Source organism: Mustela putorius, unplaced genomic scaffold (assembly GCF_011764305.1).
Source record: "Mustela putorius furo isolate JIRA1106 unplaced genomic scaffold, ASM1176430v1.1 tig00003845_pilon_pilon_pilon, whole genome shotgun sequence".
In the NCBI taxonomy this organism is placed as follows: domain Eukaryota; kingdom Metazoa; phylum Chordata; class Mammalia; order Carnivora; family Mustelidae; genus Mustela; species Mustela putorius.
Genome location: NW_025421998.1, coordinates 59,850,098 through 59,865,207, shown reverse-complemented (window position 1 = coordinate 59,865,207; position 15,110 = coordinate 59,850,098). Strand labels below are relative to the sequence as shown.

The window sequence follows — 15,110 nt, the reverse complement described above, 5'->3', positions numbered from 1 at the left end:
CACTGGTTCCCTAGTGTTGATTGGTGGGTTCCAAGGTACTTCACAAGTAATATTCACAAGGACAAGTAAGTCTGTATGGCATTCTTTTTTCAGTGGATTTGGGTATTCCAGAGAAAACTCCTTCATTTTCCTGCATGGGTGAGAGATAGAGGCAGAGAGGGCTCTCAGCTTTCTTAGAGCTGAGTGTTGGAGGGACCAGAGGCAATCACTATGTACACTTTCTTCCCCAACTTTTCCTATATTTCATATTCTCAAGTCTAGAGTTTCAATGGCTTAATTTTTTAAAGAATAAATTTTCTGCAGCAGAAGGAGTCTGTTCCTCTGCTAGGGTCAGGAGGGGTCTGAGGCTCTACCCTGTGTTACAGACTCTCATCTGTCCCTCTGATTTTGGTGCCATGCTGTCCCTTGCCTCCCGCAGTGTCCTGGACTTACCATTGGCCTGTCTGTGATTTTGTGACATGAATGAGCTTGTTTCTCATTGATAATCTGCTTTCATTCTCTGCAGACTACCATCTAACAGTAACAACAAAATTTTTATCTGCCATATTTTCTGTTTTCTTTGGCCATGGGATTTATTAGCATGGTTTTGTGAGGGAACAGAAATAAACAAATATGTTCAATTCACTGTGTTTTAGCAAAAGTATTAGGTTCCGTGTGGACCAGTTGAGTTTAATATATTCATGGGTCATGGGGTGAAGGTGTTCAGCAGGCAGCTGGGTAGATGAGCCTGCAGCTTCACAGAAGAGTGGCTATTTGAGTGGTGTCCCATGGAAGATCATCTTAGAGTGATGGGACCACCTTGGAGAGATGTGTGGAGAAAGATAAGCTATGGACCAAGGTTAGACTCCTGGGAAACCCTTTAAGGGGAAGGCAGGAGAAAAGGTAGCCATGAATGAAAATATTCTAGAAGACCCACGAAAGCACAGATTACAGAAGGCAAAGCATTGGTAAATTTACCAAAGTGGTAATGTCAACATATCAGAGAAGGCAATTAAGACAAAGACCTTTGAATTTGGGAATTTGAAGATCATTAATGATTGGGGCAAGACAGTATGGACAGAAGTGAGAATGCAGCAAGGAAGGGAATGAAAATTGTTTTGTTAGCTTTGTTTTGTTTTGCTTTCAGAAACTACAGAGGTAATTGTAGGCGATGTTTCCATCCCATGGCAGAAGAACCAGATCAATAAGTCTGTGGGCTCCTCTTGGATACTATGCATACTTGATTTTAAAATACTTAACGAGGGGTTTCAGTTCCACATTTATTTGTTCTTGCCAAGTAGTCCGTGACTTTGTTACCCTCTGATTACCTGTGCGAAGGTATTTGGGATGGTCTGATTTTTTTTTTAATATTTCCTTTATTTATTTGAGAGAGAAAGAACACAAGTAGTGGGGAGTGGTGGAGGGAGAAGCAGGCTCCCCGCTGACCGGGAGCCCGACACGGGCCTCCATCCCAGGACCCTGGGATCATGACCTGAGCTGGAAGTAGATGCTTAACTGATTGAGCCATCCAGGTGCCCCTGAGACAGTTAGATTTTTAAAGATCATTTCTTGAGATCAACTCTTATAGCTTTCCAGGGCTGGTGTGGGCAAGTAAGACCGTATGGAACTTCAAATTCTGAATATGTGTGTGAAGCTGATTCTGTTAGGGATGCCTTTCCTAATTACATGTATGATGAAATGTTCGCAGGATAATAGAGACAGTGAGGTGCAGTGGGAAAAAACTCCAGCCTGTTACACTCAGAATAAACTCCAAGTTCTATTCTACTGGGAGAATAGAATAAAATAGGGAGCCCTCCGGAATAGCAAACTCCTTTCCTTCCCCCTGATTTTTGTAGAAATTGAGAAGACAAGGAGCAAGGCGGGTGGAGAGTGAAATGCTATCTGTATTCCTGAGACAAGCTATGCTGGGCTGAAACTCTTAGTTCTGGGCAAATGAATCTCCTTCGACTGAAGCCCAGCGTTGGGCAGATTTCCCCAGTCATGTACAGGGTGGGGCCCAGACCAGGTGAAGAGAGGAGAGCATTGCTCCCCTACAGAGCCTAGCATGCCTACGTTTATCTACCAGCTAAACCTTTCCACCTCTCGCCCCAGCCTCCTGGGAGTGAGCAACAGGGTGGCCAGAGGCCAGCCTCACCGTGGATGGAAACATCAGGGCTGGGGAGAAGGGATTCTTCCAAATCACATGTTGACTTCCAACACCCAGAATGATCTGAGACCTGGCCTGACTCAGTACCACATTCCCCCTTACTTGCTGGACTCCAGCCACACTAGTTTCCATCCTCTTTGCCTCCTGTGATCGGGCCTTTGAGATCAGTTTTCCAACTAGGAGCTCTCTTCTCCCTAGATTCAAATGGAAGTCTCTCATATCCTTCAGAGCTGCTCCCATGTCGCTTTCTCAGAGGGACCCTCCCTAACCATCCCGTTGTAAAATAACATCACTCCTCGACCCATCACTCTGAAACCCTTTACCCTGCTTTCATTTTCTTGATAGCTCTCATCGGGCTCTTTCCCACTATAGGGTAAACTTCATGAAGGCAGACACTTTGTGTGTTTGGTTCTCTCTGCCTACACTGGAGTCTAGCACATAATTGGAGCTGAAGATACATAATTTGAACTTCATGGGACCACTTACATGCAGATTTGTTTTTTTTTGATAAATGCAGTATAGTACTGTAAATGTATTTTTTTATTCCTTTTGATTTTCTTAATAACATTTTCATTCATGGGGTGCCTGGGTGGCTCAGCAGGCTAAAGCCTCTGCCTTCGGCTCAGGTCATGATCCCAGAGTCCTGGGATCGAGCCCCACATCGGGCGCTCCACTTGGTGGGGAGCCTGCTTCCTCCTCTCTCTCTGCCTCCCTCTCTGCCTACTTGTGATCTCTGTCTGTCAAATAAATAAATAAAATCTTTTTAAAAAATAATATTTTCTTTTCTCCAGCTTCCTTTATTGTAAGATTACACTGTATAATTCATATGATATACAAAATATGTGTTACTTGTTGATGTTATTGGAAGGCTTCCAGTCAACAGTAGATTATTAGTCATTAAATGTGGGGGGAGTCTGACTTTTCGGCTGTACGGGGGTCACATTACTGACCTTCATGTTGTTAAAGGGTCAGCCTGTTTATTGAATTGAGTGGATGGTCTAGTGAACTTGGAGTCTGCCCCAGCTCTGCTCCATCAACATGGGCCCCTGTTGAAGAGCCACTAACTACTCTGAAGACCAGATGAAACAAGCAAAGTACTAGACTTAACTAAGGGAGATAAGCAAAGTACTAGACTTAACTAAGGGAGTATTATATAATAATATGTAATGTGTAATACATAGTCATATCTCTGTTTTGTAATCAGGGAGGAGTTTCTTGTCACCTCAGGGAGTAATAGTTAAGATGACATTGCAGAATTTCCCAGAATCATCCTCATATAAAATATTCTCATCCATAGTGCCCAGTCTTACCCTTGTATTTACCACACTGTGTATCTTAATGTTTTATTTGATGAATTTAGTTACAGTAGATAGGAAAAAGGATGCCGAGTCTAAAAAGAATTGGGCTAATTTATATCAGAAAAATAAAGAATTTCTCACTGGAAGATAGTGCTTTTGCTGTGAATCCTAAAGGACTGAGGGCTATAGCCACCCCTAAAAAATCATTTTCAAAACTGAAGGACATACACTAGAAATCCATTATGAAGCATTCTCTGGGCATGTGATTTTCACTGCGTTGTAGATAAACATGCCCTTAAATCACTTGGAATTTTAGCACCTGTAGGTTTTGCAAATGCCCAGAGAACCTAGTTTACCCAGAATTCTGCTTTTGTCAAAAGTTAGATGGAGGCAGGTTTTCTTATGTTATGTCATTGACACAGTGATATATTGTAAAAGATATGGACTTCAGAATCATTTAGATCTGGCTTCAAAATACAGCTTTACTGTTTATAGTAGTTAAGTGGGGGCTTGAGAAAATTATTCCAGGACTAGAGAAATTGTTCAACCTGGGACTTAGTGTCCTCATCTGGGTATGTCTTATGTAAACCTCTGGATTCAGGATCTCTCTAAGGATAGTGTCACAGTCAGATAAACACATGTTGCCCAGGGCACCTGGATGGCTCAGTGGGTTAAAGCCTCTGCCTTCAGCTCAGGTCATGATCCCAGGGTCCTGGGATTGAGCCCCACTTTGGGCTCTCTGCTCCTCGGGGAGCCTGCTTCCTCCTCTCTCTCTGCCTGCCTCTCTGCCTACTTGTGATCTGTGTCTGTCAAATAAATAAAAAAACACACATAAAAAACACACTTAAAAAAAAACACACACACATACTGCCCATTAACAAGTGAAAGGCTTTGAGATGTTCTGGAAACAGAAACCCTGTTTAAGTTTGTTTAACCCAAATTTTTCCAAACTTTTTTCCCTTTAAAGTCCATTAATATCGGGGCACGTGGGTGGCTCACTAGGCTAAAGCCACTGCCTTTAGCTCAGGTCATGATCTCAGGATCCTGGGATCTCTGCTCAGCGGGGAGCCTGCTTCCCCCTCTCTCTCTCTGCCTGCTGCTCTGTCTACTTGTGATCTCTCTCTCTCTCTCTCTCTCTGTCAAATAAATAAATAAAAAATCTTTTAAAAAATCCATTAATATCTTACTGAGCTAATATTTCACAAAGGGTCCTGTGAGAGATCCTGGCTTATAATAATGCCAGACATACCTCGATAAGAAATCAATTTAGCTTCTCTTTCCCATTTGATTGTTGATGGTTCACATTTTACCCCCTCCATCCTGACTCTTCCCAGAGTTTTCCCCACCTCCAGTTGGATATTGGTCCCACTATCCATGTCTTAGTTCCTAGGGCTACTATAAAAAGGACCACAAACGGGGTGGTGGGAGAGGATTTAAAACATCAGAATGTTTTAAGTAGGCTTGCCTACAAAACGTAGCTCACACGTCTCACCACTCCCCCGATACCCCTTGGCTCCAGCCTCTGCCGTCTCTCCCAGAATATTACATTGGCCTCCTGGTTCCATCCTTTTCCTCCCATAGTCCACTTGTTAGATGGCAGCCGGAGTGACCATTTCCCGTTTCACAATTCTGAGCAGATTGTATTATTCCCTAATGCTAACGAATATGAATAGAGCTAAAACTCAACCTATTTTGTTCCTGACCACCCTCTGAATTCATCATGTGCCTGCCACTTCCTTCCTCATTCACTGTGCTCCCATCAACCAACAACAAATAAAATTTAGTTGCACCTCAGGGCCTTTGCATTGTTTCCTCAAGGGGGGCTCTACCCAGAGATGTTTCCAGAACCTACATGAAGTGTTAGACCAGCAGGAGGGCCTAGGATATACATGTTCCTCTACCATGTTTTGTTGAATAAATAAATCCACAGAATGCATGACATAAAATTTTTAGATATTACGCAATAATAAGAAGCCTTTCCTGATCAAAACCTGTTGGTTTGGGAGGGCGCCTGGGTGGCTCAGTCAGTTCTGTGTCTGCCTTCAGCTCTGGTCATGATCCCAGGGTGCTGGGGAACCTGTTCTTCGGTGCCTCTCCCCTGACTCGTACTTTCTCTCTCGCTCACTCTCTCTCAAATTAAAAAAAAAAAAAAATCGTTAAGAAAAATTGTTGGTTTAAGAAATACTGGGCTAAAGTTTTAACAGGTTGATTTACAGAAGAACTTCTTAGCAACATAATAATTTAATTCTGTAGGGATATAATATATTTCCAAATTTACCTGAATAAGGAGGAGGGACTCTGTCCCACATTTTGGGAGATGCTGGTATTGGGACTATAGAATAGTCTTAGAATTGGCATTAACTCTTTGCTTTACTACTTATTAGTGATGTGGACTTGGGCCAATTATATATATATATATATATATATATATATATATAAAATAAATTCTCTGAGGATCAGCTTCAAATCCCTAAAGTGGGATGATAACACTATCTGCCCCAGAAAGGTCAGAAATAAAAATATAAAGCAATTAGCACATTTCCTTGAATATAGAGAATGTTCAGTGATTGGTAGCTATTACTGATGAGGCCTCATAAAGATGTCTTTCTGTTTCAAAGCCGTTACTAACACTTTGGGACATGTCTTCTTCTAACTTCCCACCCCCATTCAAATTTTCCTTTTCGCTGGAGTGAGACTTTGAGGTAAAGTCAGATGATATTATTCCTCCTCTTCCTGATTCTTTTCATCGTCTACCTGCCACGTATCTCCCTTTCCTATGAGTCCAAAAATACGATGGCAGAGATGGGAATGACTGAGTCATTAGCAAGATTAGATGCCCCTGTCTGATGCCAGTGGGGTGGTCTGGGAGAAGGAGATGGGCATGTTCTCAGTGCCCCCTCAGCAGAAGGTTGCCTGTCACCTCTCACCTGGTGTGTCTGGCACTGTGTCTTTCCTGGGGAAAGAGCGCTTCGAACATCAATTTGAGACATTAAAATGATGTCCTAAGGAAAATGAGTAGTGGATTCCTCAGAATAAAGACTTATTTAGTTGAAGGTTCGTTTATCTAAATGAACAAATAAAACACTGGTTTGCATGGAAATCTTTCAGCAAAACAGCTAGAATTGGTATTTAGTGGAAGGTTGCATAATAGCTCTGTTATAGGATTCAGGTGCTTGGGATACGCTTGAATAATCTCGAGATGTGCTTACATCTTTGTAGAGTAGAGGAACCACGTTCCCGTACCTTTCTTTTATTGCAGAGTTCATGGAAATGTCTATTACTAGTTGGCCCGTTTTGTTTTGGGGAATTTTTTTTATTTTTTCACATTGGGAGCTACTAACGCCAGTTAAATATGGACAGGGGAATCCAAATAGCTATTTTATTGCAGGTACAGCATTTATTATGTGAGCAATTCCTATCTGTTGGTTGGAATAATTATCATATAAAATAGGCAAGTGGGAAGGGGAGAACAGAGAGTGGCTGTTCCTTGTCCTCATTCTGGAGTTTTTGTTTTTGATTCTTTCTTCATTGGTAGAACACACAGTTTCCGAAAAGTGGCTTTTTCAGGTTTCTTTTCCAGAAGGCTTGCATATCTGACCTGTTAATGGTTGCTTTCAAACACTAGGACAACTTGGCAGGGTTTTCCTTTTTGTCTCTTCTACTGATTATTTCAATTGGAATGGGAGTGTGATGGAAAGTAGTTTCCAGCTCATTTTTTTCAAATTAGGAATAGGAGACCACTGTGTGTGGGTAAATCTTTAGAAACCAGTTCTCTGGGGGTGGGAATCTTTGCTGATTTCTGTGGTGTAAATACTCCCACCAGGGCTTATTTCAAGGTACCAGCAAGATGTTCCTGAACACAGAGTTGGAAAGAAATGCACTGTAGATAGAATTTCTCTATCAAATACAAAAACCATATCCCTGGAGTCACAGTAAAATGTAGTAAATAGTTATGAAGTGATGAGTTCTGAATATTTATTACTTAGGTTTTTAAAGAGGGCTTATTAAATGGTAAATTTAATTTTTAACAATGGCTTTGTTGAACATCGAGCTCTCAAAGCTCCTGGAAAGGTAACCACTGGTTTTAACACATTGACTGGGACCCAGAGAAGTCACTGTCACACTAAAGTTTTGATGCATGAGCTGGCAGAACCTGGATTTCTGTTTCTAAAAACCAAATTTCTCTAGGAAGATTGACTTATTAATATTTCTCTTTATTCATTTGTCACTTTTTATTGCACATTCTAATGATCTCTGAAAAGGGCTTCAGACTGTTACAGGCTGTTAATTATCTATTGAGATAATAACAGAATATCTGAATATAATTGTAACCAAGGATGGAGTGTGGAAATCAGATTTGATGTAGAGCCATAAATAGATCCTGGCTTTGAGTCTTGGCCCTGCTACTCACCAGCGGTGTAATCTTAAGTCACTTACGTACTTCTCTGGCTCCAATTTTAGTCTCCAATATGAAAGAATTAAGCCACATGAATCTCTAATATCTCATATCTGTCTAAAATATGATTCATTATTTAGACACATCAGTTCAACAGATATTTGCCAATACCAACTATGTGCACATTTGTCACGGACTCGATTCCAGGCAGAATTAAACACAATATAATTATAGAAATTATTATTATAACAGCATCTCACATTTATGCAGAGCTTTCTCATTTGCCAAAGAGAAAGTGTACTTTGAGTCTTGATGTTCTATGGCTCTAGGAAATCAAGACACATCCTCATAGAATGTTAGAGAAAGAAGAATGTATTCTAAAAGAACAAACAGAACCCTTATTCCTAGGAAACGCAAGAGGTCATAACCAGGTAGTAACAAGGAATAAGGAACAAGCATTTTTTTGCCATGTCTATCAGTTGCTTCATTTATCTTAACAAAAGCAAAACCGAAAACTTTTTTTTTCTAATTATAAGAGTCATTATTGTAGAAACTTTAGAAATTTTTAAAAAGTATTAGAGAAACTACCATATATCCAATATAATAGCCTGTTCTTCTTTACCTAATATTTTAGTATATTTTCCAAAATATTCTTAACATTTTAATTGCTGTGTATAATTCCATCTTTTTGGTGTACAACAACTTACTTATCTTAAATTGTTTACATTGTTGACAGTTTTTATTATTCTAAGGATCACTGTGTTAAATAGCTGTTTTTATAGAAAAACACTGTACTTTGGACATAAGGTTTCCAACTGTAATATTTAAGGTTTAGTAAGATAATTTTAATAAATCATATGCTTTTGACCTTTAGCTTACTTAATTCTGCCAATATTGCTTTGTATTTACTTAGATTTTATGTTTCTAAACATTAGAAGGAACAGATTGCCTGAATCCTTCAATATGATATATTTGAACTGGAAATAGCATCAATATTTTCATATTATTTCATATAGACATGGTAAATTGTATGGTTAATCATTTTTTTTCACTTTCTTTGGGCAATAGCTTCTAGCACAAGGTGTTTTGTTTAGAAAGTACTCAGTAAATGTTCAATACATTATAAGATTTGAGCTAATTTAGGATAAACGAAAACATTTGAGAAGAATTTAAGAAAAAAAAGAAACAATACTTCTCCATTCATGATAATAGCTCTCATTTTCATGAAGAAAGATGACAGCCCGGCACAGTTCAGGAATTCTGATGGTTAAATGAGAATTATGAAATGAAGTATGTTGTTGCTTTAATTCACTGGCATGAGAAACCATGACTCTAATAGTTATTTGATTAAATGTTAATGAGATCTACTAAATTGACCCAACTCTTACTTTTATGTATTAGATGTATGTCAATTAAAACAAGATGAGTTTTACCTCTTTCCTCCTTTAACATCTTTGAGTCAACATCTGCTTACAAGGGAAGTGTTGTTACTGCCCTGGTTATTTAAATATTAATGACTTCCATTAAAGGGAGCTGGAGGTTTGCAACAGGAAGATGGAGAAATTAGATGGCCTGATTAGTTTCTTGCCTCTAGGAAAAAAAAAAAAAAAAAAAAACAACTCTTACTGGAAGAGCTTCTTCCCCTATTTTTTTTGCTTCCACAGATTTTTTTTTTCCCTGAACCAGTTAGAGAGTAAGATTGTTGATTTTAAGTATTCCTTGAAAGTAGTTATGTTATTAAAACATCAGTGTAACAAGTTCACATAATTTAAAAAAATGTTTTATCAGCTCCATAGTGGTCACTACTCTTGGGATTCTTGGGACTAATTTCAGGTTTTAAATTCATTTTGTTCCTTATTATAGGCAAAACCATTTTTTAGCTACGGATTGTATTTGGTTGGGCTTGTTTACATGAAGTATGGGGAATTCTATTAAGTCAATCATGAAAGATTTGACAAGCATTGTATATTTGATCAAATTATAAGGGTAAATGTCTATCTTACTGGGGAAATGTGTCTAAAATTTGTTACAACCAGTATCTTCATGTTATGCCAGTTTGGGTTGTGATAAACACGCAGTAATAGATTTTTATATATTTTGTGTTTTTAAGATGTTTTAATGGCATGGTATTTTAAAGCACCATTTTAACAGTCCAAAGCAGGCATTATGTTCACATAATTATATACTTCTTTTTACATCCAGAAACCTGAGTGAGTAAAGTATTTATTTGTTTCGTGTACTTTACTTAAGACTTTAGAGCTAAGAATTTGGATCATGCTTAAATAGTAGTAAGGCAGAGTAATAATAGTACTGATGTAGGATCATAATTCTTAGCATTAAGGATTAAGTGAATCAGGTGTGGCCTTTGCCCAGGGTAAAATTTAAGAGCATGCCAAAAAACTCAATAATCATGATACATAGTATTTTAATGCAATATTTGGTGGGGGGGATCAAAATTAATGCAAGAAAAAAATCCATGATAAACAAAACATCAAAATTTTAGAAAAAGTTGCAGTCCAGCCCTGCCTGTTCACCTGACTCAACTTAACCTGACCTTGGCCTTGACTGGGTTCTGCATGTCCTAGGATGAGGCATTCCTTGGAGTCAAATTTTCCTTATCTAAAATTGGTGATAATCACTTTTGATTTCCTGGTTGGGTTATTAAGATATTCAGATCAGCTGGAAACACTTGGGAAAGCCCATTGTAAATTCAAATTATATGTTTATGTACAAGTTTAGGGAAATCATATAATTTTAAGCCATTATTATTATCAGCTGAGATGAATACTCTAGACAAACATTAGATTCGAAGACCCTTAAAAAGCTGTGTTCATAAAGTTTGAGGCATAGCTCTTGAGTTTACTTATCGGGTAGCTATAGGGACAGGGACCTAAAGATAGTCCTAGGACCTCCTTCTTCCTTCTTTCTTTTTTTGTTCTCGGATGCAAAGTTTATGATTTGTAGAGAGAGAAGAGGTAATCGGAAATCTGTTTTGTTTGTTTTAAATTTTTAAAATTTCTCTGCCATGGACAACTCATATCTCCCTTTTGCTCAAGCTGTTCCACCCATCAGTGATGCCTTCCCCATCTCTCCTGCCCATTTGGGCTCCACCCGCCTTTTACGCCCTCTGCAACCTTGGTAAGGCCTTCCTGGGTTCTCTCAGTCTTCCCAATCCTCTCCCTTTCTGTGGTAAGTAACTGTCTCTACCACTCATCTGGTGATCAGTTACAGAGTCCTGTTGTCTTGAAGTTTTAGCTAATCCTGCATTGAATTTTAAAAAAATTTTTAAAAATTCAAAAGTTTATCACTTTTCAGACCATGGTTTTAGAAATAAAAATTGTCTTTCTATATTTAGAAATACAAATATAAACCTGGATAGTGCCTCCTTCTCTCTTAGACTGCCCACTTTGGGGTAAGCAAGGATTGGGTCTGTTTTATTCAGGTTGTATCCAAGGTGCTTAACACGCCCAATATACTTTTCTTTTTTTCAATATACCTATTTTTTGAATGAAATAAATGAAGGTCTTATATGTAAAAAGCCTGGGTCAATATTTACTCTTCAGAATCATTTGTCGTTTTTCTCCTAGGACTAGAGGGAATGGTTGGTGCCATGTGGAAGGTGACTGTTTTGGTGACCATGTTCATGTTCAGCCCTGGTGGTAATGGACTCTTTCACTCCATATACAAAAAAGCTCGGGTTTCCGTACCACGTAAGGGAGACGTAGGAAAGCCATTATTTCTTACTTCCTACATTGAAGCTGGAAAACTCGAAGAAGGTAAGTTTCATAAAATCAGAAAAACACTGGTAAATTTTCAACAGGTTTTTTATTTTTTTTAAAGCAGTCATCTTACAGGATTCAAAATACCTTCTGGGGTTTATACTCAGTTGTTTTATTTCAAATATTATTGTTTGATGTCCTATGTTATCAGAATTTTTAGCTAAAATGAGAGTTTTTCAGGGACAGATTATCTAGTGATGGAGGCCCAACAGTTCTATTTATAAAAAAAAATTAGCATAGTGTCCGTCCACAGCTGGACACTTAATGAAGTGACTATTTTTTTTTTAAGATTTTATTTATTTATTTGACAGAGAGAGATCACAAGTAGGCAGAGAGGCAGGCAGAGGGAGAGAGGGAAGCAGGCTCCCTGCTGGGTAAAGAGCCCCATGTGGGGCTTGATCCCAGGACCCTGAGATCATGACTGGAGCTGAAGGCAGAGGCTTAACCCACTGAGCCACCCAGGCACCCCTAATGAAGTGAATATTAACCTTAGAACTTGATATATGTCAGTTACTGGTTCAAAGGATTCTACATAAACTCATGTAAGCATCTCCACAGCCCAGGGGGGAGCTGTACCCATTTGACACACAAAAACACTAAAGCAGGAAGAGATTCTGCTACTTGCCAGAGTCAGCTGGACACCAGCTGGTAGATTCAGGATTCACACCCAAACAACCTCACTCCTCTCTATGACCACAGGCATCATGTTGGGCCCCTTGGCCTGGCAATTCCCCAAACCTCCTAGGCCTCGGTTTCTTCCTTAACTAGATGGACAAATAATCACTTAGTCACGTTGCAGGGATATTAAGAATCAGAGGAGAAAATGCACATGAAGGCTCTTTGTAACCTGTAAATTTTTTCCTAAATATTAGTGTTTGCAAGTGGTTTTTATTTAGACATTGTGGGTTTTTCTGTTACTATTAATAGGAAAGAGGTGTTATTTGGTATCATCAGAGACTGAAATTTATGGTATTTTAAGCTCTTAATGCTTCTTTATATCTAAGTAAATCACTGTGTAGATAAAGTACTTAATCTTTCTGGACATCAGTAGGCTCCTGAACTATAAAATAGTATTTAGGCAGCTAGCCTGAGGTGCTATTTGTATAAGGAATCAGAGAAATGGGGTGGTAGCTGGAGGGTGCTATGGGATCAGGAAGGGTCTTTAAGAGAGTAAGAGACCATGTGTTTGCTGATAGAAATGATCCAGGAGAGGATGGGGCAACTATTTCAGGAGTAATTACTTTTTTTTTTTTTAAGATTGTATTTATTTACTTATTAGAGAAAGTGAGAGCAGGTGGAGGAGCAGAGGGAGGGGGACAAGCAGACTCTACACGGGTCTACAGGGGCAGAGCCTTACACGGGTCAATCCCACAACCCTGAGATCATGCATGACCTGACTTGAAATCAAGAGTCAGATGCTTAACTGACTGAGCAACGCAGGTGCCCCAGGAGTACTTTCTTTAAGTAGATGAGCAATATGGCGGCTGGCCCATAGATGGAGGGGTTTGGTTTGAAAGACTGAAGTTTCTCTCTCATCACAAAAGGGAAAACTGAATTAATGGCTGTGAGGCTGGTAGGTTGATTGATAGCAGGAGAATTTGTGGAAGCAATACTGGATATTTTAGGGAAATAACCATTTTAAAGACCAAAATAAGCATGTGGACTCTGTTAAGAAGTTTTAAAGTAAGGCAGCTTCTCTTCATTTGAAATTTTCTCATAGCTAATAGGATATCATCATTTTTGTTTTGCTTTGTTTTGTTTTGTTTCCTTTAAAACCAACACATTCTTGTATCTTAAAGGTTGCATTTGAGTCCTGGTGACATGTCTTTTTCTGACATACATACTGACTCCATGTCTCATTATCTTTTTTCTAAGAAAAGGTGAAAAACTTTGATAATGTGGTCAGTGTACATCAGTGTATATTTGATGATGTAGTCAGAGAATGTAGTTAGTTCTTTTTTAAAAAAAAGACTCATTTTTACTTGATGTGGAAAATAGTTCAGGCTCATATCACAAAACAAATATGAAGAGGCGAATAAATATCCAAATCCACCAAAATGAATCACATGCATTCATGTTGGATTCTTTAATAAGTGGAGAGTGATGACTTAGATTTTGTTCATTAACAGGAAATCAAAGGAAATAATTTAGGTTAGAGCTAAATAAGAGCTGAATACTCATAACCCACCCTACCAATCCACAGATGAGGAATTTGAGATTTTAATACCTTACATGAACTGACCAAGGAAATGCAGATAAGAGTACCAGAGATGTGTTTAGGACTCAGATTTTCTGACTTCTTCTCTGTGATATGCCTGCTACAATTTATTTTCCTTTATTTAAGACTTTTGTGTTTTCCTTCTTCTTTTTTTTAAAGATTTTACTTATTTAAGAGAGAAAAAGAGCACACGGTGGGTGGAGAAGGCAGGGGGAGAGAGAGCTGAGCAGGGAGCCTGGTGCGGGCCTCGATCTCAGGACCCCGGGATCATGACGTGAGCTGAAGGCAGACACTTAACCCATTGAGCCACCCAGGTACCCCAAGACACTTGTGCTTTTCTGATGTAACCAGATGCACACACGAAACAATTAAGGAATAAAACAGTGAGTACTAAACCACTAAATTATTACATTCGAGGTAGGCATAATGGAAATTTTGAGAAGAAGGCTATCCTATTGGTTGGTTAGTGCAGAAAACAGTAATAGTGTAGTAGTCAAAATAACAAATGACTAATATTTAATAACTATATGCCCAGGACCTAGCATAGTTTCTTTTCTTTTCTTTTAAGGATTTTATCCATCCATTTGACAGAAAGAGAAAGAGAGAGCACAAGCGGGGGGGCAGCATGCAGAGGGAAAAGCAGTGTCTCCACTGAACAGGGAGCCCAACATGGGGCTCGATCCCAGGACTCTGGGATCATGACCTGAGCTAATGGCAGATCCTTAACTGACTGAGCCACTCAGGCACACCGCCCCCCGCCAGCACAGGTTCTATATGTAATAGGCACTAGATAAATATTTGTACAGTTCAAGTTTTATACCCGAATATGTGCCAAATATGGGTGTTACTCACACCTTAGTTTATTTAATCCTCAGAGCAACCCTAGTGAAGAAGTTAAAGTATTGTTCCCATTTTACAGGTGAGAAAACTGAGGCCCAGAAAATTAAGTATCTTGGTCAAGGTTGTTTAAAGATAGTAAGTGACAGAGATAGAATTAAAAGCTATCTCTGCTGACTCCAGAACCCGAGGTATAAGTCTCTGTGTGACTAGATCCAGACTTGAAGCTGCTAAGTGAGATTTGGGCAGATATAGAAGGACGTGCATGTACTAAGGAAAGCAGTTCCAACCGAGACATTTGGTGAAAGTGACTGTGGTGGTGTGTCTGTATCACATCTGGAAGAACCAAGTCAAAAGCATATGGGGAAGCCCATCTGAGAAACCATCCACATCCCTCCCATTCCTGTATTTGTTGCCTAGAAGCATTTCACCATTG

General features: G+C 39.1%; 1 protein-coding gene across 3 annotated transcripts in view; it reads left to right on the top strand.

The window, feature by feature from the left end:
• CPVL (carboxypeptidase vitellogenic like) overlaps positions 1–15,110 on the top strand; it is a 129,008-nt gene that overhangs the window by 13,442 nt on the left and 100,456 nt on the right. For all 3 annotated transcript variants that reach the window (XM_045062829.1, XM_004762557.3, XM_004762558.3), the window contains exon 2: positions 11,428–11,616. In XM_045062829.1, coding sequence (XP_044918764.1) covers positions 11,439–11,616 — 178 coding nt within the window. In that variant the 5' untranslated portion in view covers positions 11,428–11,438. The remainder of the gene's footprint in view (positions 1–11,427; positions 11,617–15,110) is intronic.